Below are 26,724 nucleotides of genomic sequence, written 5' to 3' on the forward strand. Positions count from 1 at the left end.
ATCTTGACTGTGGCGATGGATATATGAACTTACACTGGTTATAAAATTATAAAATTGCATAGAACAGCACACACACACACACACACACACACACACACACAGCAGTAAAACTGGGGAAATCTTAATAAGACTGGTAGATTGTATCAATGTCAATGTCAATATTCTGGTTATGATATTATGTTATAGTTTTACAAAATGTTAACCATTGTCAGAAACTAGACGAAGTTTAAGAGGGATCTCTCTGCATTATTTCTTATAACTACATGTGACTCTGCAAGAATCTTAATTTAAAAAAATAAAATTAAAAGAAACCCAGTTCTATTTAGTTCAGTTTAGTCACTGTATGCATTATGATTTTAGATTAAGCTACAAGAGAGAAATTAGTAAATAAACAATAAAGGTATAAAATACAAGGGTAGACATCAAATGATAACATTACTTAAAGCAAAAAAACAAAAAAAAAACAAAACAAAACACAACCCCCCCCCCCCACAAAAACTAGAGGTAGCATAAAAAATTAGAGCTAACTCTTCCCTGTGGAAGGTAGGAGTGACCTGTAACACAGGTGAGGGTGGGGCATGACTGGCCTCCCCCCGCCAGCACCACGGAGAGAAAGCCCCAGCCATGGCAGGAAATCCGTAGCCTGGAGAATTTTGATCCTGCAGCCAGAATGTATAAAGGCACAACAGATATCTCCTGAGCTTGGCTATGGAGCAAAGGTTGGAGATAAAAGGGCAAGACTCAGCTGTGTTCCAACCAGCTGGGTGCATATGGTCAGGTTCTTCCCTAACATCTCTCCAGATGTTTTGGGCAGCAGACATGCTGTTTGAGCAGGATCGACACCTCTTATCTCCCATGTTAGGCCATTACTGGCTTAAACCAGTGGTATAATTTCAGCCCCTTTGCCACAGTGAGTGGTTCATGTATGGGTGATTGACTCTCGTTGGTTCAATCAAAGTAAGGGCCGGGACCATTATTCCAATGACAAATTCCAGTGACTTTGTTGAGCAACTTGGTTAAGCCTTCTTGAAACTCAACCTATCTGGGGTTGAGGGTACCTAAAAGGTTGACTTCTAAGTAAGTTTTTCAAGTTGCTTAAACCATATTGTGTTAGAAGTTCTATTATTTGAAATGTAATACAGAAGCCTCTATAAATTTACCCCCCAAATTTTCCCTGCTTCCAAAAGAATAAAAGATTGATTCTGGAAGCAGAGGCAGGGCTGAATGTCCAGTTCGTTGGTAATAGGGCCCCAGCCATAGGACACAGACAGACAGTAGTTTGCTGAGCCAGATATTCAATAGCAGAGGGGCCATGACTGGAAACCATAAAAAAGGGGCTTCCCAGTGTTTGGAGGAAATGGGAAGGAATTCTCAGAAAGCCTGGCTGATGTCAGGAAGGATTGACTGCACTCTTTGGAAAGCAGACAGGGCATACAGAGTCCACCTAGGCCGCTCCCCTCCCCCCCTCCAGAGCCCCCAGTCTACCACTGAGGATAGAATAGCCCTGGGTGGGTTCTATGGAGGCAGGTATATCAAACCCTTCAACTGAATCAGCCTGTTCACAGTGCCGATGGCAGGTGGACCTCGGAACTCACATGGGGAAATGTAGACCAGGTAGGTAACATCACTGGGCTAACTTAAGGAGTTGGATAGCCTTGTATTACCCTTCTCTTCTACCATCTTCTTTCTCTTGCAAGAAGCATCCCTGACCCTGATTCATGGGGAGTGCTGCTGAGGCTTTTTCATAACTTAGGACTTGGCAAAATATGGAATGCCCTTCAACTCTCTTCAGCCTCTTCTTCGACCTTATGCAACATTTCTCATCCTCCTGTCCTTCATTACCCCGAAGCCCTCTCTTTCCAGAGCTGTTTAGGCTTCATGCAAAGAACATTGCACTTAGAGTAGGTGATCTAGGATCTGAAACTTGGTTCTGCTTTGCAGTAAATCTGTGTTCTTGGGAGTCACTTTACCTGTCTGGATGCCAGTTTCCTCCCCAAGGAAATATCTGAGAAGGGAAGAGCATGATCACAGACATGCTGTGGGCTTGGAGGTCATGTTCTGGAAGTGAAGAGTTTAGATCTGGCTGGCATCTCTAGCGTTTCCTGGAAACATCATCAATCATCCAGAGGTAAATATGTCCAAATTACCATTCTCTCTGTGCAGTTTTTGTATGCATGGCATGCTTCTCCAGATAGTATTCATCACGGCCTCTCATTGTGCATCAGTTTCAGCCACCCTGAAAGATGATTATTTCTTTCCTTTGTCGCTTAGGGACCTTTGTAATTTTTATATATGCCACTCAGCCTCTAATTTAAATCAGACTATTCCAAACAGACCATCCAAGTTTGGTAAAAATCTGTCTGCTTAGATGTGCATTCTATAGTGACAGATAGAATCTTTGTTTTATTTTAACAATAGAAATTATGGCTGGACAAATTACTGTAGGCAAAGACCATGTACAACGTATTTCAAACAGAGTTCAGTCTGGAAACCACTGTACAATTGAGAGCACAAAGCATTTGAGCCCTGGAGGAGGCTCCTTAAAAATCCAGTCCTCATTTATTCATCCGGAGAGTATTACAAGAGACTAACTGTGGGCTCTGCAGAGCATTCCCGGAGGGAAAGAAGAGCGAGCCATCCCCAGTCCCAAGTACTTCTGATAAAACGGAGGGAGATGAGTGTGTAATGTGTCTACGCTGCTTCCCCTGGCCGGGCTCTAGGAGTTTCTGAGGGTCATGGTCTCACAGACATAAGAGAGCTGGATGGCGAGGCTGGGCCTGGGGGGCAGTCACAGCCCCAGGGAAGCCTTCCTGGGTTTGTTGTGAACGTGTTGTTGAGGATGAGGCTTTTCGAGGCACCTCGCAGTAGCTCTCTAATGAAGACCCATAGGAGAGGTTTTGCTTAGGACTCAGCGTCAGGAATGGTGCTCTCACTGAACGCCTTGTTTGTTTTTGCTGTGTAGTCCCTGAGAACCTCCTCACTGTTCTCATCTCCTTTTAGCTACAGACATGGACCAGCCTTGTGGCCACCCCTGGAACACATATGTAGGAGTACATGCAATTCAGTTGTGCACAGACTTCCATACTGGATCCATCTGGTTTACAGTTCTCCGCTTTTTTGCCCTGTTTGTTTTTACTGATTGAAAAAAATTTTTTGTATGAAATTTCCAAACATACTTAAAAGTAGAGAGAATAACACAATAAGCTTCCATATATTCACCCCCCCGCCCCAGACAGAAGTTATCAGGATTCTGCCATATTTGCATCATTCATTCCTTTTATTTTTTCGTTCACGGCTGGTGAATTTTGAAGCAAGTCTTAAATATCACTCCATTTTACCCTTGTATACCTCTTGGTGTGAATCTCTAAAAATTTTGGACAGGTTCTTGCAAATCCATAATGACATTATCACATCTAACAAAATTCTTAATTCCTCAGACTCATCTAACTCAGCCCATAATCAAATTCCCCTTGTTATCTCACATATGTCTTTTTATAGTCCCCTTTGATTCAACCAGTATCCAGAGAAGGTCCACACTCCACATTTGGTGGCACACCTCAATGCCCTTTATTTATAATAGTTCCCCTGATTTTTTTTTTTTTTTATATCCTCACCCGAGGATATTTTTCCATTTTTTGTACAGATAGAATGGGAGGGAGAGAGAGGAAGGGAGAGAGAGTGAGAAACATCGACGTGAAGGGACACATCGAGTGGCTGCCACCCACACGACCAACCAGGGCCGGGGACAAACTGCAACCAAAGTACGTGCCCTTAGAGGGAACCGAACCCGGGTCTCTCCGGACCGCAGGCCGACGCTCTAACCGCTGAGCCAAACTGGCCAGGGCAGTTCCCCTGATTTTTTATGTGACTATTTCAGGGTCAGTGCTATACGGTTCCGATAGCACTGTGTTCGGAGGCATGTGACGTGAGGCTGCCTTTCTGTTCGTGATCAAGCCTCCCTGCTATCTCCTGTCCTGGTAGGCACAGGTGTTCTTCGTTCAAATTTCATTTGTCCTTCCATTTATTTTTCATGTATGTAAATATTTACCTTCCATCCTTAGATCAAAGGTAGCAATCTGCATATACATTTCTGCCCTTTACTTGTTTCTTTCTCTTTTTTTAGGTTAAAAGTATATCCTGGTGATTACTCTATAACAGCTCACAGAGACGATCCTCACACCTTTGTTCAGCTGCATAGTTCTCACTGGGTGGATGATCCATGTTTATTCATCTGGTACCCTACGGATCGGCACTGAGGCTGTTTTCAACCTTTGGCTACCACAAATAACATCGCAATGAATAGCTTTTTGTGCATATCATTTTACATTTTTTGCCAGTGTATTTTAGGCAATAGATTTCTAAACATGAGGTTGCCGTATTGAAGGGAAATGTAATATTATTTCATTACATGTTTCTGGCTGTTTGAAAATATAGAACACCTTGTTATATTTTATGCATCTTTGAAAGCTGCTTTAAACTCTTTTTCCAGAAAGTTGGGGCATCAATTAATTTTTATTTTTACTATTATTATAATGCTTTATGAGGCACTAAAATAAAATTTATGATTGTATCTTTATGATGTATAGGCGTAAGACTTGTTAAAGTTAATATTAATCAGGAATTATCCGTGTACTTTCCTCTTGCCCAGGTGGCGAGCGGGAGCTAAACGAGAGGAGCCGGGGGCACAGGGGTGGAAAGCAGAGGGAGAAACAGGAGTGGGAGAAATGTTGCTACAGCTGGTGACTTGGATACTCCTGTCTCCTTTCGGAAAGGCAAGTAAATAAAATTCTTCCATAATTACTTGTTTGGCTCTTGTAGCATTTACCTTCAACACAACACCATGTAGGGTTGGAGCTGTGCAGACTATAGCATCAAGCCTTTATAATCGAAACACCTAATGTGTTTGCGGATAATGCTAGATTCAGATTTAACTTGGCTGACAGTGTGAAATCAGTTATGTGTGAATTAATACATATGTACCAGCCTCGGCACTGACCGAAGCCCATCCATACACCTGCAATGCAGGTGTGTCTCTTTCTAATCGGAAGACGAAGCTGAATCCTACCAGATGTCCGTTACGTCCTAATGTTCATACCCAGGTCTTCTGAAATGAGACTGGCAAAATTTCTAAAAAAGAAAAAATGACAACATAGCAACAGAAAGTAAAGCCTGACTTCAGGTGTAGCCAAGGCCTTGGCTAAACAGAAACTTTGTGAAGTGTGGCAGTCATCTAAAAAGAAAGTGAGTCAGGTTGCCCCCGGTCAAAGCCCAAGGAGCATCCACTTCTGTTCTTTCATAGGAAAGGAGCCCTCTGGGGTTGGTCCCTGGCGGCTTGAAGGCTGACTGGAAACACATTCCCTGGGGGTAATGCTTTATAATCCTCTACGTAGTTGATCTCCATTTGTGGAGAACCTGGGGCCTGAATTCAGGATTCTTTCCTCCAGAGAGGATTTACACAGCTATTTTCAGTTGCTTGGGGAACCTACAGACCTACTTCCCACCAAAATGTGCAAAAACACACCGAGGACACAATTACCACAGCACTAGGGAAATAGAGATGGTGACGGGCCATTTGCTAGTGTCAGGGAAGCTTCCTACGAAGTGAGATGTGAGGAGGCTTAAAATGAACTGTTCACTTTGAAATGAACTGGCTAGGCTATTGGTGATGATGTTGGAAACAGATCTGATGCTCCCTTCCCCCCAGTCCTCTCTCCAGGCCATGCCAAACCCCGTCTCTAAGTCACCACATCCACTGGCCACAGCAATTCCCCGGGTGGGAGGAAATAGAGGAAGAGTCTGTGTTAGCTTCCTCCTGGCACAAAATATAAAAATAGCCAGGCAGAGAAGGAGCCTAGGGGTGGTGCACAACTTTGGACCAGCTGGTTTAGAGGTCTTGGTTCCCAAGGGAGGGATGTTTCCCCTAGGAAACAAAACAATGAGTGGTTCCATTAAAGTGGAAGTTGAAACTACTACATGGGCCTTTGAATGACTAAAACTAATTAGATCTTGAAGGATCTTACTGTTCAAGCTCAGCAAGGGGGTGGGGCATTTTGAGAAGGAAAATTCTCTGTTGTGGAATTGTCAGGCACATTTAGATTTTTTGGTTTCCTGGGCACTGAATGCCAGTAGAAACTTTAAGTCTTTTTTTAAAATCCTCACCCAAGGATATTCTTCCATTGATTTTTAGAGAGAGAGAGAGAGAGGGAGACATTGATGTGAGAGAGACACATCCATTGATTACCTCCTGCAGGACCTGACCAGGGCCGGGGATTGAACCTGCAACTCTTTAGTCCTCAGGCTGATGCTCTCAACTGCTGAGCCAAACCCGCCAGGGCAAAACTTCTAGTCTTCAATGCAGCCCCCAAACATACTCTTCCCTCTTCCCAAATTCCCTTTAGGGATTTAGAATTTCCCCTGTTTGAGAATCGTTTTTCATTAGTGCATTATTTCAAGAGTGACACTGTTAATATTTGCAACGTTTTGATAAACAATAATAAAATAATAAACTTTGTAAAATATTTCTTATTGAGTCAAACAACAAATTAGAGACATGATTTCCTTTCTTTCTGTTTTTTTTGTTTTGTTTTGTTTTGTTTTTTATCACTCTACTTTGTGTTTGGAATTTAGTTTTAAATCGTTTTATGAATTTAAATTATTCACATCACAAACTTTAAGAAATTGGCCAAGGTGAGGCCATTGGCTTCAAAGATGTCTATCTAGACTGACAATCTCAAAACTGTAGATGTCAGGGCATCAGAGCTTTGTGATGGAGAGCAAGTTGCAATACCATGGGTTATTTGTCTTGATAGAAATATTATTTTATTAGATGAAACATTGTGCTATATGGAAGGATGCCTTACATTGGCTTTTGCATAGCAAGCTCAGGTTCTAAATTAAACTTAATTTGTGCCAATGGGGATTGCATCATCTGGCTACACACACACAAGCATGCGCGCACACACACGCACACCCCTCTGGTGCTTCTTACTTTCTGTGTTCTTGTTTTTCATCATAATGTTTACTGTAGCAACACATGCAAAATACTTTCAGAGAATTTGTCCCTGGTGTTGGGTAATAATACACTCTGGCTCCAGAACAAGTTCTATAAGCTTCTCTCAGCTTTACAAACTTTCTGGGAATGTCCCCAGCCCCCATTCTCACGTTGGCCCCTGGCTGCAACCCGAGTCATCTTGATCACACTTCCGAGGGTGGTTAATTCACTTTACTTCTCTGGGTTTGACTGCCTTAATTCAGAGGCAAGAATACTGAATTGAAGGATACAATATTTAGTGAACTTAAAAATTCTTTCCAGTGCTAGCGGTCAGTTGCTAATTTCTGTCCTTCTTACTGTGTACAGTACAAAGCTAGTGGAGTGAAATGTCCCCACTCTTTAGCTACATACCAGCCCTCAAGGAGACAGACCCGACTCCAGGTCCTGACTGCGATGCCTCATTAGAAGCTGCCCTCCTCATCTAGTGGCCTCCATCCTACCTTTTTCCCTCCAAGGATTCAGGTTTCTCACTATAAAGCTCTCTCAAACCACATATGGCCACAGTCTGAGGGGACCTCAGCATTACCATCTACTCTAGTTCTTCACTGAGCGGATGGACAAACTGAGGCCAAGAGAAGTGACTCACCCAAGGTCACAGAGCCAGCCAGTAGCAGAGCTGAGATATATCTTTATATTTCCTGACTCCAGTCCAGTGCTCTTTCCACTGAACCAGGGCTTCGCAGGACTGGTGTACCTGGAGGTGCCTGTATGCACTATATTTTCTTTGATAAGATTGCAAGTTACATTTTTCTTTCAGCTCTGAAGTATTTATGCTGGACATCAGCAGTCTGTGGACACTGTGGCTCCATTCGGTTCAGCAGCAGAAGTGGCATCCGTAGTAGGAACAGGGTGCCTGACTGGTCAAATACACCTCTCTCCTCTTCCTGGGGGTGTGGCCTCAGAGTGGCCTAGTGAACCATTTATTGAACAAATATAAATTTCAGTTCTTGGAGTCTGGAATGACCCTATCCAGCTGATGAGGAAGCAGAAAGAGACATTTACTTAGAAAATGTTTTAGATTCCATGCTGGGCAGTGCAGTGATTGAGCTGGAACTTTGGAGACAGTCATATAGGTTCAAATCCCAGTTTCATTAATTATTAGCTGTTGAGTCTTGGGCAAGTTATGTGACCTCTCTGCTGAACTTACATATGGGAAAATGGAGCTGCAGCTGCTATTACCTACCTGTAGAGGTTATTGGGATAAAATAAATTAATATGTATTAAGCACTTGGAATGATGCCTGATGCCTAGTAAATACTATATAGTAACTACTGTTACTATACAAATTTAAAGTACATTCACATAAAACACCAACACATTTTTTGCCAGAATGAAATATACACATTAAATATATTAGCATAGCTACCCAGGAAGATAAAAGGGAATCACAAAAAACAAAAACAACACCCTTTACCACCATCTGCCCCCAACCCCCGCCAGGCAAGAGATTCTAGAGCTCCTGTTTTTGTGTGTGTGTTTTTTTTTGAGGTTGTTGTAGACTTTTTTTTTAAACTCCTTTTTATTGTTGAATGTATTACAGATGTTTCAACCTTTTTTCCCCATTGACCCCCTCCTCCCCAATCCCGCCCCCCTCCTGTTTCCCCACACTATTGTCTGTGTTTATTGGTTACGCATATATGCGTAGAAGTTCTTTGGTTTATTTCATCCTGCCTTCCCTCCCCCTTTCCCTTTGAGGTTCATCAGTCTGACAACCTATTTGTACTTCTTTTTTTTTTCCTTTATTGATTTTAGAGAGAGAGGAACTGAGAGGGAGAGAGAGATAGAAACATCAATAAGAGAGAACATCGGAAATCAGGCCTACAACCTGGGCATGTGTCCTGACCGGGAATCGAACTGATGACCTCTTGGTGCATGGGTCAATGCTCATCCACCGAGCCACACCAGCCGGACCAATTTGTACTTCTTAATTCCTTCATCTTTTCCACCCATCCCTCCAGCCCCCACCCATCTGGCAACCAACAAAAAGTTCTCTATATCTATGAGTCTGTTTCTGTTCTCCTTGCTTATTTTGTTTGTAGATTCAATTGTTGATAGATATGTATTAATTGCCATTTTATTGTTCATATTTTTGTTCTTCTCTTTCAAGAAGACCCTTCAACATTTCATATAATACTGGTTTGGTGGTGGTGAACTCCTTTAGCTTTTTCTTGTCTGGGAAACTCTTGATATGTCCATCAATTCTAAATTATAGCTTTGCAGGATAGAGTAGTCTTGATTGTAGGTCATTGCTTTTCATCACCTTGAATATCTCTTGCCACTTCTTTCTGACTTGCAAAGTTTTGAGAAATCAGCTGACAGTCTTAGGGAGCTCCTTTGTAGGTTACAAACTGCTTTTCTTTTGCTGCTTTTAGGATTCTCTCATGTATTTAACCTCTGGCATTTTGATGATGATGTGTCTTGGTGTGGTCCTCTTTGGGTTCATCTTGTTTGGGACTCTCTGTGCTTCCTGGACTTGTATGTCTGTTTCCGTCACCAAGTTAGGGAAGTTTTCTGTCATTATTTTTTCAAATATGTTTTCAATTTCTTGCTCTCTTTCTTCTTCTTCTAGCACCCCCATGATGAGAATGTCGGTACACTTGAAGTGGTCCCAGAGGCGCCTTACACTATCCTCATTTTTTTGGATTCTTTTTTCTTTTTGTTATTCTGACTGGGTGTTTTCTGCTCCCTTATATTCCAAATCGATGGTTTGCTTCTTGACTTTACCTACTCTACTATTGATTCCCCGTAAATTATTCTTTATTTCAGTTAGTGCATGCTTCATTTCTGACTGGTCCTTTTTTATGTTGTTGATGTTCTCACTAAGTTTCCTAGAGGTCTCCTTAAGTTCCATGAAGGCCTCACTAAGTCCCCTGAATGTCTCACCAAGTTCCTTGAGCAATCATATAACCTGTGTTTTGAACTCTGCATCTGTTAGATTGCTTATCTCCATTTTGTTTAGTTCTCTTCCTGGAGTTTTGTTCTTTTCTTTCATTTGGGACATGTTTCTTTGTCTCTTCATTTTGGTAGCTTCCCTGTAATTGTCTCTATGTATTAGAGTTGCTATGTCTCCTAGGTTTTGTAGGGTGGCCTATTATTGTAGGTGTCTGTAGGATCCAGTGACACAGCCTCCCTGATTGTCCCAGCTGGGCCCTCTAGGTGCACTCCTAGTGTGTCTTGATTGCTGTTGGCATGTCAGTAGGAGGGATTTATTCAGGCTGATCAGCCGCAAAGACTGGCTGTGTCCAGTAGCCACTGGCCTCTGACTACCTTGGAGGATCAGTGGTGTAGAGGCCCACCACACAGAGGAAGACTTACTTCATCAGGGCTCTGGTACCCACTGAGTCCACTCATTGAGTGTGTCACTTGTGGAGGTGGTTGGGTGGTTATGTTTTGATGTGGTCTGAAGCTGTCCACTGGGTGTGCTGGCTCTGGGGCAAGGTCAGCCACTGCCTGTGTTTTATCCAGTGCCACTAGCATAAGCTACAAAGTGATCTGCCTATGGCTGCTTTTTGTGCTGGGCTTGGAGGTGCCCAGGAAAAGCCAAGTTGCGAACCAAGGCTAGTTGCTTCTAATGCCAGGCCTGGGGCCATTTAACAAGAAGTATGGGGCTCACTGAGACCAGATGCTGCTTGTTTGAGAGATTTTAGGAAACTCTGAAGCAGGATACAAGACAGGCCAATACTATGGTAAAGCCTTTGGAAACAGCTTGGGTGGGCCCGAAAGTTGGGTGAGGGCCTGAGGAAATCACCAGGGCGGGGCCAACAGTGTGAGCCAGGTTGCTGGAGTCCCAGATATGGCAGCTGTCTGCTGGGCCTGTGGGGGAAGGGCTCACCAAAGGAACATCAGCCTCCACCAGCGTGTCTGTCCAGGAGAAAGCCGCCTCTCCAGCCCTTGTCCCGAGGCCAAACAGCTCAGTTCTTCCCTGTATGTCTCTGGCACCCCTCAAGCTGCCTTCTCTTGCAACTCAGAGGGAACAAGTCCGAGTAAGTCTGTGCGCAGGCCCTTTAAGAGAAGCTGCCTGGGGCTCTAGTAGCCGCAGCCTCTCTCAGCCTCAGTTCCCACTGTTTTTTTTTGTTGTTTTTTATCCTCACCCGAGGACATTTTTCCATGTTTTGTTCAGATAGAGTGGGAGGGAGAGAGAGAGAAATACCGAAGTGAAAGGGACACATCGAGTGGTTGCCACCCACACAACCCAACCAGGGCCGGAGACAAACTGCAACCCGAGGTACGTGCTCTTAGCGGGAACTGAACCCGGGTCTCTCCAGACCACAGGCCAACGCTCTAACCACTGAGCCAAACCGGCCAGGGCTCCCGCCGGTTTTTCCAGCCAGAAGTGATGGGGACTTTTCTTTCTGGCACTGGAACCCTGAGCTGGGCATCTGGTGTGGGACAGGGACCCCTCAGTCCTCAGGGAGGACCTTTCCAGCTGAGGTGTCCTCCTGAATTTTATCCACCACACGTGGGTGTGGGACCAGCCCGTCCACCTCCACCCCTCCTACCAGTCTCGATGTGGAGGCTTCTTTAATTCTGTAGTTGTAGGACTTCCATTCAGCTCGATTTCAGGTGGTTCTGAATGACGGTTGTGTTGTAGATTAGTTGTAATTTTGATATGGTTGTGGGAGGACACGATACCGTGTTTACCTGCGCTGCCATCATGACCCGAAGTCTGTTGTAGGCTTGTAATCGCTACAGATACTGCTTCCTAATTATCCCATTGCTAAGATGAATAAACTGAGGGTAAATTAAAGGATGTCAAGGCATCAAGCATTCATAGAGACAGGGTGAGCACTTGGAAGATAGTCTCCAGTATCAGACGGCAGATTCAGACCCTTCTGTTTCATCATTAACTTCAGGATCTGCGGGCTGTTCGTAGTCATACTGCTTGAAGATCCTGTTCAGATTCTTCTAGCCACACAAAGCTTCTGCAGATGGCAGAGAGATGTGCTTTCCAGCTTCAGGAAGCATCATTTTCGTGTAATTGTGAGGATTTAAAAAGCTCTATGCCCCCAAATAGAGGACTGGCTAGATAAATTATGCCCAACCATATAACAGAACATAGGCAGCCTACGAGATGGAATATTATTAAGGACCAAAAAAATATTCATAGTTCATTGTTATTTAAGCCCTCGCTGGTTTGGCTCAGCAGTTAGAGTGTTGGCCTGTGGTCCAGAGAGACCCAAGTTCGGTTCCTGCTAAGGGCATGTAACTCGGTTGCAGTTTGTCCCTGGCCCTGGTTGGGTTGTGTGGGAGGCAGCCACTCAATGTGTCCCTTTCACATTGATGTTTTTCTCTCTCTCTTCCTTCCTCTCTCTCCCTCCCACTCTATCTCAACAAAAAATGGAAAAATGTCTTCGGGTGAGAATAAAAAAAAAACAAATAGGTCACACTATGAGGTATCACCTCACACCTGCCAGAATGGCCACCATCAACAAATCCTCAAACAACAAGTGCTGGTGAGGGTGTGGAGAAAAGGGGTCTCTAGTACACTGCTGGTGGGAATGCAGACTGGTACAGCCACTATGGAAAATAATATGGTGTTTCCTCAAAAAATTAAAAATGGAACTGCCATTTGACCCAATAATCCCACTTCTAGGAATATATCCTAAGAAGTCTGAAACACCAATCAGAAAGAATATATGTACCCTTATGTTCATAGCAGCACTATTTACACTTGCTAAGATCTGGAAACAGCCCAAGTGTCCATCAATAGATAAGTGGACTAAAAAGCTGTGGTACTGCCCTGGCCAGTTTTGCTCAGTGCTTAGAGCACTGGCCCGCAGACCAGAGAGTCCCGGGTTCAGTTCCCGCTAAGGGCATGTACCTCAGTTGCAGTTTGTCCCCGGCCGTTGGGGTCATGTGGGTGGCAACCAGCCAATGTGTCTCTCTCACATCAATGTTTCTCTCTCTCGCTCTCTTTCTCTTTCCTGTTCTACCTAAAGATAAAATGCAAAAATGTCCTCGAGTGAGGATAAAAAAAAAAGCTGTGGTACATATACACAAAGGAGTACTATGCAGCTGTAAGAAAGAAAGATCTCTTATCCTTTGAGACGGCATGGAGGGACCTGGAGAGTATTAAGCTAAGTGAAATAAGCCAATCAGAGAAAGAGAAATACCATGTGATCTTACTTATTTGTGGAATATAATGAACAAAAAAAGCTGAACAAAACAGACCCAGAGACATAGAAAGGAGTATGGTTTAGACTGACAAACTTCAGAGGAGGGGGGTGGAGGGTGGTGCATAGAGATGAGATAAATCAAAGAACTTATATTCATGTATGTGTAACCCATGGACATAGACAGCAATGCTTGGGGGAGGGGGCTAGGTAGGAGGGTGTCTGGGGGGAATAAAAAGAAACATCTGTAACAAAAATAAATAAATTAATAAAAAAATAAAATAAAAAAATAGGTCACAGTGGGGTATATAGAATGTGTGTCTATATATATGCATACACACATACATGTACAGAAAATGACAGGCAAAGAGTATGTCTCATAATATTAATGGTGATAATTTTGAGCATGCATATTAGTATTAGGAAAAATCTTTTGCCTTATTTTATCTATATTTTCTAATTTTTTTTACAATAAACCTGTATGACTTTTATAAAGAAAAAATAATTTATTCAAAAATGGCAGGAGAGGCACCTATAGTAAAGACCGCTTTTTCCGTGGATAGTGTGTTCCTCTTCTATTGAAATTGAAAATTATCTTTCTGCTCCTGCCTGGCTGATGCAATGGCTCCCACCTTTGTGCACAGGGCTGCTCTTGTAAAACGCCTGTCATAGCGCAGATCCTGTTGCATTCAGGTTAGTGGGTACATACGCAGTTACAACCACTTGGTGAAGAGCCTGGCACATGGGTATGTTTGAAATAAATAAATGAATGAGTTGGCAGGGGCTTAATAACTTGGATTTGGATAGGAACTCTACAATTTATGAGCTAGGTGAGTCCCAGGCTCCTAATCTGTACAGTGGCAATAAAGATTGTAAGTCAAGAGACCTCCAATAGTTTTTGTAAATGGCAAAGTGCTGGTCACAGGATGGGTGGGGGTGGGGGTACAGAGAGAGTTTATTATTATTGCTGCATCTATTAACAGGTTTAATCTTCTCATCCCTTATTTCTCTGTGGCTCTCTAAGGCATCTCGGTTACCATAACAGCCAGATGCTGATGATGCCTCTAGGGGCAGCAAGGCGAAGCTGAGCTAGCTCCCAGGTCCTCATTTCCACATGACCTTTGCAGACCAGAGTGAGCCCGGCTGAAGCTCAGCCTTCTTTCAGGACCCCCACTCTGTCTGGAGCCACTTAGACACACAAACCCTGCCTCTGCAGCCTCAGGGCTCTGAAACACCCTTTCGGAGGTGTCCTTCTCCTTAAGCTCTATTTCTGGCACCCTGCCTGGTTGCTGTGGAAACAGGTTCCACTGCGGACAAAGGAGGGAGCCGGGTCCTGCTTCCTCCTGCTCCTATAGATGAGAATTTTTAGACCGTGGAGACTGCGCTGCCCTGCCTTGCACCTGCCCTCACTCTCCGTGTTCTCGCTCAGGTGCAGCTTGCCTTCCCTCACCACTGACGAGACCATGTGCAAAAGCGTGACCACAGGTGAATGGAAGAAAGCCTTCTATGAGAAGATGGAGGTGGCCAAGCCGGCTGACAGCTGGGACCTCATCATAGATCCCAACCTCAAGCACAATGTGCTGGCCCCTGGTTGGAAGCAGTACCTGGAGCTGCATGCCTCAGGCAGGTGAGTAGTCCAGTAAGTAGGGGCCCTGCAGGCAGCTGCTGGGGCACCTTCCAAGGAGAGACAGAAACATGGGGCTCCCAGATGCTAAGAGTCAGTCTCACTCTTGGGTCCGTGTAGACTGGAGGCAGAGAAAGAGTCCCAAACTGGGAGTTGGGACACCTCAGTTTGATTTCTGCTCTTCCTTTGAGCACCTGTGTAACCTTCCCTCTCTGAGTCCAAGTTTCCCCTTCCAAAAAAGAGGTGGAATGTAGTCATTAGTTCTAAATACGTACTTTCGGATATAATCTAAAATGGTTAAGAGAAGAAGGGCTTGAGATCTATTGGGGGTTAAGTGCTCTGGTCCTGGAGCAGTTCCATTTCAATCAGTGTAATACAGCTCGATTCAATATAAAATACTGAACTCAAGAAGTGTGCGAGAAACTGGCTCTACTTAGCTCCATGGCCCTTGAGCCATTCACTGCCCATCTTGTACCTCACTTTCCCATTTGCAAGAGGAGGGGTTAGTCTAGATCCTTACTGTGCTTCATGGACTAGCAGCATCAAAATCACCTGGAACTTGTGAAAGATGATGAACTTGTACCCCATTCTAGACCTACTGAATCAGAATCTTCATTTCAATAAAGGCTCCTAGGTATGTACAATATATCGTATGTACAATAACATCTGAGATGACCTTCCGTCTCTCTTGTCCATGGGTCCGTTATGTAAAAACTTACCTTTGGGACATAAGATAGGGAAGCTGAGTGGTGCTGCCTCCTGCCTTCCTCTGGTTCGGCCTAGTCAACTCAATTCAAGAAACTTCTACTGGGCACCGGCAATGTGCTGGGTACTGGCTCTGCGTCTAACTAGCTACATGTAAAGGGATTGCTTTCTTATTCTCTCTGCCTCAGAGTACAACAAAGGGTTAATTAGGTGATTTCTAAGGTCTTGACATTTTCTACTCCAAATTTTGTAGTCTAGTCTGAGAGAAGGACAGTCCTCAAAGGATATGAGTAAAATACAAGAGATGAGACTGAACTGTGAAGCCCCTAAGCTGGCTGACAGGAGGGTACAAACAGCTGGACACTTGCTGGGGGTGCAAAAGGCTGGATACTTCCTGACAGGACCCAGGAGCTTCTTCAAGACTTGGAAGGCGTTCTGGGCTAAGTGCAGAGGGCTTGTGCCTCCTCCAGACCGCCTGGTGACCTGTGATCTCCAGCTGGCCCCAGTGAGCTCACTCTGGGCATCGGTTGCCTGCACTTCCAGGCCTTGAGATACGTGCATCCTATCTCTGGCTGGAGGTGAGAGGTTAAATTACTATCATTTTCTCCGGATTTGGGTCTAGCCTTTTCACAGTCAGTGTTGACAGGTAAGAAGGTGTGGATAGACCATGCGATTCCTAAATGATGCAGGCCATCCGGGCTCATCTATGTACTTGTATGTTCTACAAATGAGGCAAGATGCCCAGAGCCAGAGGCCCAGGGCAAGGCTGAGGGCAGTGGGATGGAGGAGCTGAGGCCTCTGCAGAGCACGGAGGAGGTGGGCCCATGACTGGCAGAGCGTTGCTGGATGCCAGGTGCATCCTAAGGAGCTTGCCCTGGGCCCAGCAGAGCACACAAGGGGGCAGGCTGGGCAGCCACCTGGGGAAAGCTTATGAACCCAGGGGACCACAAACGCACCGCCTCCATGCTCTGCCTACTGACCCTCCCCTACGTCCTGCGGCTGTTTCCACTGCTTCCATTCCTTCTCCTCGGCCTAATCCCCGCAGGTTCCACTGCTCCTGGTGCTGGCACACGTGGCAGTCGCCCCACGTGGTCATCCTCTTCCACATGTTCCTGGACCGGGCCCAGCGTGCGGGCTCGGTGCGCATGCGCGTCTTCAAGCAGCTGTGCTACGAGTGCGGCACGGCGCATCTGGACGAGTCCAGCATGCTGGAGGAGAACATCGAGAGCCTGGTGGACAACCTCATCACCAGCCTGCGCGAGCAGTGCTACGGCGAGCGCGGCGGCCAGTACCGCATCCACGTGGCCAGCCGCCAAGACAACAGGCGGCACCGCGGCGAGTTCTGCGAGGCCTGCCAGGAGGGCATCGTGCACTGGAAGCCGAGCCAGAAGCTGCTGGAGGAGGAGGCGACCACCTACACTTTTAAACCTGCCCCCAGCCCCTCCAAACCACAAGCCGAGATGAGTTCCGGCCGCAACTTCTGCTCTATCCCCTGGTGCTTGTTTTGGGCCACAGTCCTGCTCTTGATCATCTACCTACAGTTCTCCTTCCGCAGCTCAGTCTAAGATTCCCTTGGTGAGTCCCAGGGGACTCTAGCCCCCCAAGGCCAGGGGGCCAGCCCGCTAGTGGGAGGGACCAAGAGAGACTGGGGTGGGAGTGGGGTTAAGTTCCAGCACTGGTGCTGCACTGACTCACTGGGCTCCCTGGATAGTTCACCCAGCTTTTCCATCTGCACTGTCATGGGTTTGGGCTAGATCATTGGGTTTTCAAAGTGAAACTCAGGGCCCCAGACTTCTGCATAGGTGCCCCAGGGACTTTTGAATTTGGAAGGTAGATTGAGTGAGTGGATTTTCCATCCTGGTCAAATCACCCATCCCCAACTCCTACCTCCTGCTGTGTCTTTAATCAGAACAGCTCCATCTTAGATGGAGTTCCATTTAAAAATTTGTATTAAAAAAAAACAACAAAAACAAAAGCCTTCCAGCTCCTGCCTGTGACCTTGGCTTTATCTCGCTCTTAGAGTCTCCATTATTTCCTCTACCACCCTTGCCAGTACTATCAAATGTTGTTAGAATCACTTGTCTATGACTACACTCCCTGCTGGAATGTGACCCCTGATTTACCTCAGGTCCCACTGCCAGATAGTGTCACAGGAGGGAGTCCAACCCTGATCTAGTTTTAGTTTTAGTCCAGAACTCCTTTCTATCTGCTCAAAAAAACGTTTGAAAATGACAGGACTAGGAAATCTCAAAGGCCTTTCCACAGCAGTGAGTGCATCCTTGTTTTGTTAAGCACCCCTCCCCCATTATCTCCCACATCTGGAGCTGCAGCCTTTAATGAGCTTCTGCCTCTTGTTTGAGCCTCATCCACAGCTCTGCCTCCATGCACACAGCAGAGGCTCCCTTTGAAGGGAGGTGGGGGCACTAGCCTTGTCCTTTTGCTGCTGGGTCCACAGGATCCTTTATTTCTTCCAGGATGCCAGCTTCCAGCTTCCCTCCACTCAGGGCAAATTCTGGGGTCTGCCTGGCTCCGAGGTGTTGCTTGGGGTGCAGTCCCATAGAACTAGGCTTCTGACACAGTGTATTTGAACGGGCAGAGAATTTAGGGGATAGAAGATCGAGTGTTGGAAGCAAAGTACAAAATCCCTAAGAAACAAATATAATGACTTCCCATAATAACAAAGGGTCTTCAGAGTTCAGAGGCCAAGTCTGACTGATTCTCAGAAGTTCTGATGGCTGGAACGCACAAGCGAGGCCTGGTCTCCTGGGCCCCTCGCTGGAACCCTCACTGAGAGGTCTTCTCACAGGCCGTGCATGGGCCTTCTCACCAAAAACCAGCTGTCCACCTCGAACCACAGGGATGGGAAGAGGAGAAGCTTTAAAGATGTGCCCATACACGAGTACATAGGTATGTGGGAGGATCTTACATTTGCTTAAATGGGAAGCAGTATGCTTTGGAGTGGGAGGAGAGAAGACTTCTGATAATGGGGGCACAGAGTGGGGTGTGGGAGAGAGGCAGAAAGGAGAGGTGGAATGCCACCCTGCACTTTTGAGGTTCCTTATTCACCTCACCTCTCCTAATAACTTGACTTATTTCCCCCTCTGCTCCCCTTTTTAATGAAAAGTCGCCATCATCTATAGTGGTGGAGGGAAGAGGTCCACTTACATTAATAAAGATGGGGTTTCTTCAATCAGGCTTAGCAGTCATTAATGTGTGCTTCAGATTCACCATACTCTCCCTGATCCGTAGTGGACTGTTGGACATCTCCCATCCCCTCTCCCTCTTTTCTGGGGTCCCCACATAAGGCCCTATCTTCCTCCAGCTTCAAGGTGTGGGCCATTGTGTTCATAATCAGTGGGATGCAGGCAGCCCTTGGTCAGGGAACCAGTATAAGGTCAGTGTCATTCCTGCCCTTGCAGGAAGTCCTGCCCTGGATGGTGACTTCCTTTGCTTTAGTCCCAAAGCATTCCTCCCTGTGTTCGGGTCACATGTCCTGAGCGCTTTTCTCTGGAAAGCCCTGACTTGGGTGCCAGGATCCAGTGGGCACTAAGGGCAGGCCCTGTCTCTCAGAGGTCTCTGCTTACTACAAAAGTTCCTCAGCCCTGGCTGCACTTGAGAAATCCTGGGGAGCTTTTAAAGAAATACAGTTGTCTAGCCTTCACCTCAGACCCACAGAATCAGAATTTCTGACTTAGAATAAGACTCCCAGGTGATCCACCCAGGTGGTATAATGCCTTCTAACTGAGGAACAGGCTTCTGTTGGCACCTGGTCTTGTAAGAATGAGCCCTAAGATTTTCCCTGATGACCTGCCTTGGATTCTTTAGGACTTGGGTGCAGCTTTCTTACACCCATTCCCTACCCAGGGAACTTGACCCTTCCTCAAACCTCCCAGTTCCTGACTGTGACCTTGGCTTATCTTGCTCTGAGCGTCTCCATTACTCGCTCTACCAATCTTGCCAGATACTTATGAAACTTTGTTATTAATTACTTGTCTGTGACTATACTCCCTGCTGGAATGGGACCCCATCATGGAAGTGATTTACCTCAGGTCCCACTGCCAGATAGTGTGACAGCAGGGAGTCTAACTCTGATCGAGTTTCAGTTTTAGTCCAGAACTCTTTCCTAAAGCATTATGTCTCTTCCTCCTCTTTAGGGAGATGTCTACAATCTTTGGAGGCCCCTCTGTCTCCCTTATTGTCCCTTATACTTGCTATAGATGGGGGTTGTAGGTTTGCTCACCAGCTCAGCCCTGCCTTGGCAAAGATTTGTCTGGTACTGTTCTTTCCATGCACACATTGCTACATACATGCCACACAATGAACTTGTGAGATGTACCCTTGGTGCTATACAGTTGTCCCTCGCCACTTCGCACTTATACTTTCGCGACTTCACTCTATCGCGGTTTTTTCAAATATATTCATTAAAAAGTTGATCGAGACAGTGAAAATAATACAGCACATGCTTGGTTGTCTGAGTCAATTATACACCCCTGTATTACAATTAAAATTAAAATTACTGTATGTGTGGACTGTAGGCCTATGTATTCGAGCACCCCAGGAATCCTTCAACACCAGTGCAACCACTGGAGTCTGGAACGGTTTAACCTCGATAAACGAGGGACGACTGTAAATGAACTTCTCAGGGACATTCCAGGATCCCAAGCCTCTTCCAGTGGACCTTCTGTGCACTGGTCTTGATGTTCCAGCCAGGAGGAAACCTACAGGCACTGAATTGTGGTTCTAGAGGCTGAAATCCTTGGTGTGGGGTCAGCAAGAAGTGCTGCCTTGATCATTTCCCTCAAACTCATTGGGATCGGGGACCAGCCCAATGGGAGAACTCTTCCTGGGGATCAGGAGCGTTGAGAACAAAGAAAAAAATCACTAACTAAGGTCAGTTCCCAACAGGTTAAGTCCATAGACCATCAGAGCTGTAAGACATATTAGAGACACCACAATCTTGGGCCCTTATGTCATGGTCAGGGAACTGAAGCCTAGAGAATGTAAAAAACTTGACCATCAGGGTACAGCATGAAGTAAGGAAAGATCACGAAATTTGGGGTTAGGAAACACTTGATTCCTGCCTCTCCTACTGACCAGCTGTATGGCCTTAGGCAATTACTTAACCTCCTCGAGCCCCATTTTCCTCCTCCTCATCATGGGAATAATACTACCTGCCTTGGAGGGCGACGGTAAGGAATAAATAATATACTGTCTGTGATATTGCCTGATAGAGCACATGCTCCTTCTATTCTTTTGTCCCCTTTCTCTTTCAATTGACAGTCCCGCCCCCGTTTTGAGTTCGGAAGGGCGCTTCCCTTTGTGATTTAAGCTCTGATGATAAATGCTTTAGGGAGCCCTGGCCAGTTTTGCTCAGTGGTTAGAGCATCGGCCTGCGGTCTGGAGAGACCCGGGTTCGGTTCCCGCTAAGGGCACGTACTTCGGTTGCAGTTTGTCCCCGGCCCTGGTTGGTCGTGCGGGTGGCAGCCACTCGATGTGTCCCTTCACGTCGATGTTTCTCTCTCTCTCTCTCTCCTTCCTCTCTCTCCCTCCCACTCTATCTGTACAAAAAATGGAAAAATATCCTCGGGTGAGGATAAAAAAAAAAACAAAAAAACAAAAAAAATAAATAAATGCTTTAGGGAAACAATGGAAGGCAAGGGTTAATTTCCTAGCACAAGGCTGAGACCTGGTCTACTTTAATATACGTAGGGTCCTTTCTTTTCTTTTCCTCCTATATTTCAAAGCAATGACTTCATTTTCTAGCAGTATCGTAGCCCCTCTTCATTCTTCAAAGATAGATATTTAAAAAAATCTCCCCAAATGTTAACACCAGTGATTTCTGGGCTCCATTCCATTGGCTGAAATCCCCAGAAGGAATTCAATTCTTTTCCAAGTCTCATTCTGGTTCTCGGTAGAACTCTCAGCTAAGGAATTTCCTTTGGAGTCATTCTTGGCATTGTGTGGGTACTGCCACATGCAGGAGGGAAATGAAATCCTCCTGTTGGTTGGCTATTTGGTGATAGGGCCTCCTCGCAAGGATGGGTGAGGTTAGTATAGGAGCCAGACAACTGGGGTTTCAGCCCTGCTTAGTCATTATTTAGATATCTAGGCTGTTTACTCTGGGTGACTTAGTCTTTTCCCTCCCCTGGGTCTCAGTTTCCTCATTTGTAAAGCAAAGAGGGAAAATGATCTGCAGGATCCCTGCTGGCTCTGACCTTGTCACAGACTATGCCCTATTTGTCCTTGAGCAATTGGGGTTGTGCAGGACCCTGACTCTTCTAGCAGATCATCTGGTTGTTACCCCAGGATTTCAGTCTCCGTTAGTTTGGAATTTGACCCCCTTAACTGAACAGCCATAACATTTTTCTTTCCTTTTCTTCCTGGGAGCAAACTTTTATAAATCTTACTCTGACTAGACTTCTTTAAAGGTTATTCATATTTTGAAAGGGAGTTACCTTGAGAGGTACTGCCTTATGTAAGGACTTGGGTGGTAGTGATGGCATTTCAATCTGTATTTTATCTCCTTATTTCTTAAATAAGCCCAATATTTTCACTTATGTCTTAACAGAGTCATAGTAATATTTTGAGGACATAATATATTACCTATTTTCAAGATCAATTTATTCAACAAATGTTTATTGAGTACACATTATGTGCCGGGTATTGTTCTAGGCATTAGGATATAGTGAAGAACAAAGTGACTAAATCACTGACCTTATTGATAGTAGAGGAACTGGACAATAAACAATATAAATAAGATGTCTGGTATATTGGACAGTGTTAAGTAGCAAGGAGAAAAATAAAGTAGGCAGAGGGGATAGGAAAGACAGGTGATAGAATTATAATTTCAGATTGGATAAGGAGGGAAGGTCTCACTAAGAAAGTGGCATTTGAAAAAAAAAAAGAAAGAAAAGAACTGAGTAAGGGGAATGACATGTGCAAAGGCCCTGAGGTAGCAGCAGATGGAATGTTGAACTGTGAGGAGGAGGCCAATGTGGCTGGATGCAGTTCAGACTTACTAGTCATTACTATACGGTAATGGGGGTCAGAGCACTGGTTTTTAATTTGAATGAGACGAGAAGCCACAGGAGGGTTTGAACTATGGAGTAATAAAAGAAGTGTATTCCAGGGTGGTGGCCTGTACCAGTGTGGTAGCAAATGGGATTCAGTCTGGATCTACTTTAAAGATAAGCTGAGATGTGCTAATGATTCAGACATAGGGTATGAGAAAAAGAGACTCAAAGAGGCCCCACGTTTTTTGTTTTTTGTTTTGGCCTGGGAAACTGGAAGAATAAATATAGTTACCACTTTCTGAGATGAGGAAGGCTGTGTAGGAAAAGCTTTGGGAGCAATCTGAGGAATTCAGTTTTGGACACGCGAAGTTTATGTGTCTTAGGCATTCCGTGAGACATCAAATGTAAGAAATACCAAGGTGGCAGTTCAGAGTAGAGGTCCAAGCTAGAGATAAAATTGGAGTTATCAACATTTAGATAATATTAAATGTCATGAGATTAGGTGGAATTATTCATACATAGCGCTGGGGTTTTCCATGTAGAGAGACTGGAAAGAAGGAGAAACCCACAGGGCAGCTGTGGAGACTGAGGCACAGAGCATGAATCACTTGAGCTTTCAGAGCCGGTAGGCATCTGAGCCTGGCTGGAGCCCAGGTCTTCAGAGTCAGGGCTCAGAGCTCTTTCCACCGGCCCAAAGCCCCCCCTCTCTCACGGTACCAACTTACTCTTTGGATTGGAATTCTGTCCATGTCCTTTGCTTGGGACAAGTTGTTTTATCAAGTCTGAGCAGGACATGGATTTTTGCCTCTGTTTTTCTCAGCGTGGTTGAAGTACTTAACACTTTTACAATGCATTGAAACTGAAGACTTAGTGGGAGGCCTAGACTGCCGACATGGATTTAGGCATTGGACATGCAAACTTAGACCAAAGGGAGATGTCGTTGGTGTTGTTTAAAGGAAAAAGTGTCCTGTCTTGGATCTCAGTGACAGCCTGGGGCACATGTCAGTGCCTAATAAATAGGATTAAATAAGTCAGACAGTCCCAGGAGATGGGCAAGAAGGAATAATGTCACAGGATAAATAGCTCAAGGGGAGATGAGAGTCCTCACTTTCAAAGTAGGTCATCTTTGGAGACTTGGGCCTGGACTGCGCCTGTTCACTCCCCAGGGCCCGGAGCTTGCTCTGGCTGCTGCTGGCCAGTTGGTATGGACTGGGCATCGCAACCTGTGACTTTGCAGAGGCCTCCACTGGGACTGGCACATGTTGGTGGGGGAGGTATGTTCCCACCCACACCGATCTGTTCATCAGGCACCGTCCTGTCCTGACACACCTTGTCATTACACTGTCTTGTTTTGACACCCCATTCCGCAGAGGGAACTCCCTTGGAGCCTTTGTGATCTGCCTGTGTTGAAAGGGTCCTGGCTCTTTTTCCTGTGATCAGAAGCTCATTGCTGGGAATGGAGCCTGTTTTGGCATCCAAGTGACATTTTCCTTGTCTTCTTGAAAAAACGGCCAGCACGTACCAGACACAGGAGATGGCTTCAAAGGCCTTGTTTGTCTCCTCCCTCAAGTTCAGAGAATGCTGTTCCTTCCTTTCTGGAGACCAGCACGGATGCCAGCAGGCCGCAGAGAGCAGGGCCTGAAACCCATTACCTCTCTGGGTTTGGGTCCCGGCCCTGCTTCCTCTCTGCTTCTCTCCGAATTCACCCTGAAGTGGAGAATCTGTTAAAACTGACTTGTTTTATTTTATTTTATTTTGTTTTGTTTTATTTTATTTTTTAGGTCCAGTCTAGGTTCTCAGAGCCACGGGAAGCAGATTCGGGTGCTGTCTTTGCATGGGCCTGCCCTCGTTCGGGGCCAGCGGGGTCCTTGCCCGATGCCCACAGGCCGTCTTAAGTTTCCCTGCCTTTAGCTTCTCCCTCAGCCCACTTGGCACTAATGCTTATTTGATCATGCCTCTCCTTGGTCCCAAAACTTCAATGTCTCCCCATTTCCAAAACCAAGCTGCGCACCCCAGGCTGAGACTTCAGATCTCCCTCTTGGTGGTCTTCTTTTCTCCCAATTTGTATGGCTCCTGAGGGACACCCAGTCATTCAGTTTCCCCTGAACACCAAGCCCTTTCCCCCCTTCTTTCACAAATGCTGTGCCCCCACGCCTGCAATGCCTTCTTCTTCAGTTGGCCGCTGCAAAGCCAAAGGCAATTCTTTCCAGGAAGAACAGATGCAGAAAGCTCTGAGTGGGGGCGTTGCTGAGAGTCACAGGAAAGTTCTGCATCATGGCCTGGAGCGGCAGGGGCCCACATCTCTGCTTCTCACCAGCTGCATGACTGAGGACTGAAGTCAAAGACCCAAGCTTGGGTCATAGAGGCCACCAACATTCTTGCAGGGTCACACCAGCAGGAGAGCCTGGACATGCGGTTCTCGAGGGGCATGTGCCTTTGAATTACCTGGGGAATTTGAACCCCCAACCCCAATGCTCAGGCCTTATTCCTGACTGACTATATTTGAATCTCTGGGGGTGGGACCAGATATCAGTATTTTTATAAACTTCCCCGGTGACTCCTTGTACAGATACTTGGGCGGCCCCTGGTGTAGAACCTGCGCAGTAAGACCTTGGGCTCCAGAGTCCGTCAGAACTGGTTTCAAGGCTGGGTCACTTTTTCTCCTAACTGAGAGATGTTGGGTCACACTTTTTAAATATAAACTTTAACTTTTAGAATAGTTTTAGATGAACAGAAAAATTGTAAAGATGGTACAAAAAGTTCGCATGACTTGCACCCAGTTTTCCCTGTTATTAACATCTTACATTCGTGCGGTACATTTGTCACAATTAATAAACCAATATTCATGTTTCATTCTTAACTAGAGTCCGTACTTCACTCGGATTTCCTTCGTTTTTACCTGAAGTCCTTTTCCCGTCCCCGGAGGCCATCGAGGACACTACGTTGCATGGAGTCATCCTCCTCCTTGGGCTCTGCTTCGGTTTCCTGGGGCGGCCATAGCGAGGCACCCGAACTGGGTGGCTTAAAACAACAGAACTGCGTTGTCTCGCGGTTCTGGAAGCTGCAGGTCTGCTGGCAGGGCCGGCTCCCCGAACCTGTAGGAAAGAACCTTTCCTGGCCTGTTCCCAGCCTCTGGTGGTGGTTGTCAGTTCCTGGCACGTGGGGTTCTCTCTCCTGTGTCTGTGTCTCATGTCTCCTTTTCTTATGGGGACACCAGTCATATTGGATTACGGGCCCATCCTACTCCAGTATGACCTTGCTTTCATTACATCTTCAAGGACCCTATTTCCAAATAAGGCCACGTTTGCATGTTCTGAGGATTAGGACTTCAACAGATCTTTGGGGGGGGGGGGGGGGATACAATTTGACCCATGACAGCCTCCTTTCGGCTGTGACAGTTTCTCTGACTTTCCTTATTGTTGATACTCTTAAAATTTTTGAGGACCATTGGTCAAGCATTTTTAGAATATCCCTCAAATGGGATTTTTCTGATATGTTTCTTATGATTAGACGGGGGTTATGAGATGTAGGGAGGCAGGAAAAACGCAAAGGTAGAGTGTCACTTCCACCACATACTATCAACATGACTCATCACTGTCGATATTAACTGCGATCACCTGGCTACAGTAGTGATTTGCCAGGTTTCTCCACCATAAAGTGACCTTTCCCCCTCCCCCATTTCATACTGTACTCTTTGGAAGGAAGTCATATGTGCAGCCCGTACGTAAGGGGTAGAGCGTGATTCCACCTCCCTTAGAGCAAAGTATTCACATAAATTGTTTGGCATTCCCCATGGGAGGTTTATCTAGTTTCCCCATTTATTTATGTACCCAGTAATTTGTGCATATAAGTATGCGCTCATGGATATTTACTTTACACTTTGGGTTATAATCCAATACTATTTTATTTGTTTTGTTGTTTAAATTATTCCAGCTTTGGCCATTGGAGCTCTTCCTGCAGGCTCCTGCGCTCCTTGGTGCACCTACATCATCGTGTGTCCTCCTCACTCTCTAATACCGAGGCTGTGAGCTCGTCTTGTACCAGAACAATACCTGCACTAGGGCGGGGCACACTTCCTGCCCTAGCCCCAGAACCAGCTATTTCCTCAATGAGTTTCTTTTATTGGAGAATAGTATTTGAAACCAAAATTTGAATACTATGTGTGCTTGTTGCTACAGGGTGTTGCTTTTTCTAGGCTGGGCCACATATTCGACCTCA

General features: G+C 45.6%; 1 protein-coding gene across 2 annotated transcripts; it reads left to right on the forward strand.

The window, feature by feature from the left end:
• Positions 1-2,121: 2,121 nt before the first annotated feature.
• RTP1 (receptor transporter protein 1) lies at positions 2,122-17,463 on the forward strand. 2 transcript variants are annotated; one of them, XM_036243752.1, is made up of 3 exons: positions 2,122-2,128; positions 14,594-14,791; positions 16,539-17,463. In XM_036243752.1, exons 2-3 carry the CDS (start codon positions 14,628-14,630, stop codon positions 17,056-17,058), a joined length of 684 nt encoding a protein of 227 aa, XP_036099645.1. In that variant the 5' UTR covers positions 2,122-2,128; positions 14,594-14,627; the 3' UTR covers positions 17,059-17,463. The 2 variants fall into 2 exon arrangements, with proteins under 2 accessions (XP_036099645.1, XP_036099644.1); XM_036243751.1 differs by lacking the exon at positions 2,122-2,128 and having other exon boundaries at positions 14,520-14,791.
• Positions 17,464-26,724: the final 9,261 nt, after the last annotated feature.

This window comes from Molossus molossus, unplaced genomic scaffold, assembly GCF_014108415.1.
Source record: "Molossus molossus isolate mMolMol1 unplaced genomic scaffold, mMolMol1.p scaffold_m16_p_5, whole genome shotgun sequence".
Taxonomy (NCBI): Eukaryota; Metazoa; Chordata; class Mammalia; order Chiroptera; family Molossidae; genus Molossus; species Molossus molossus.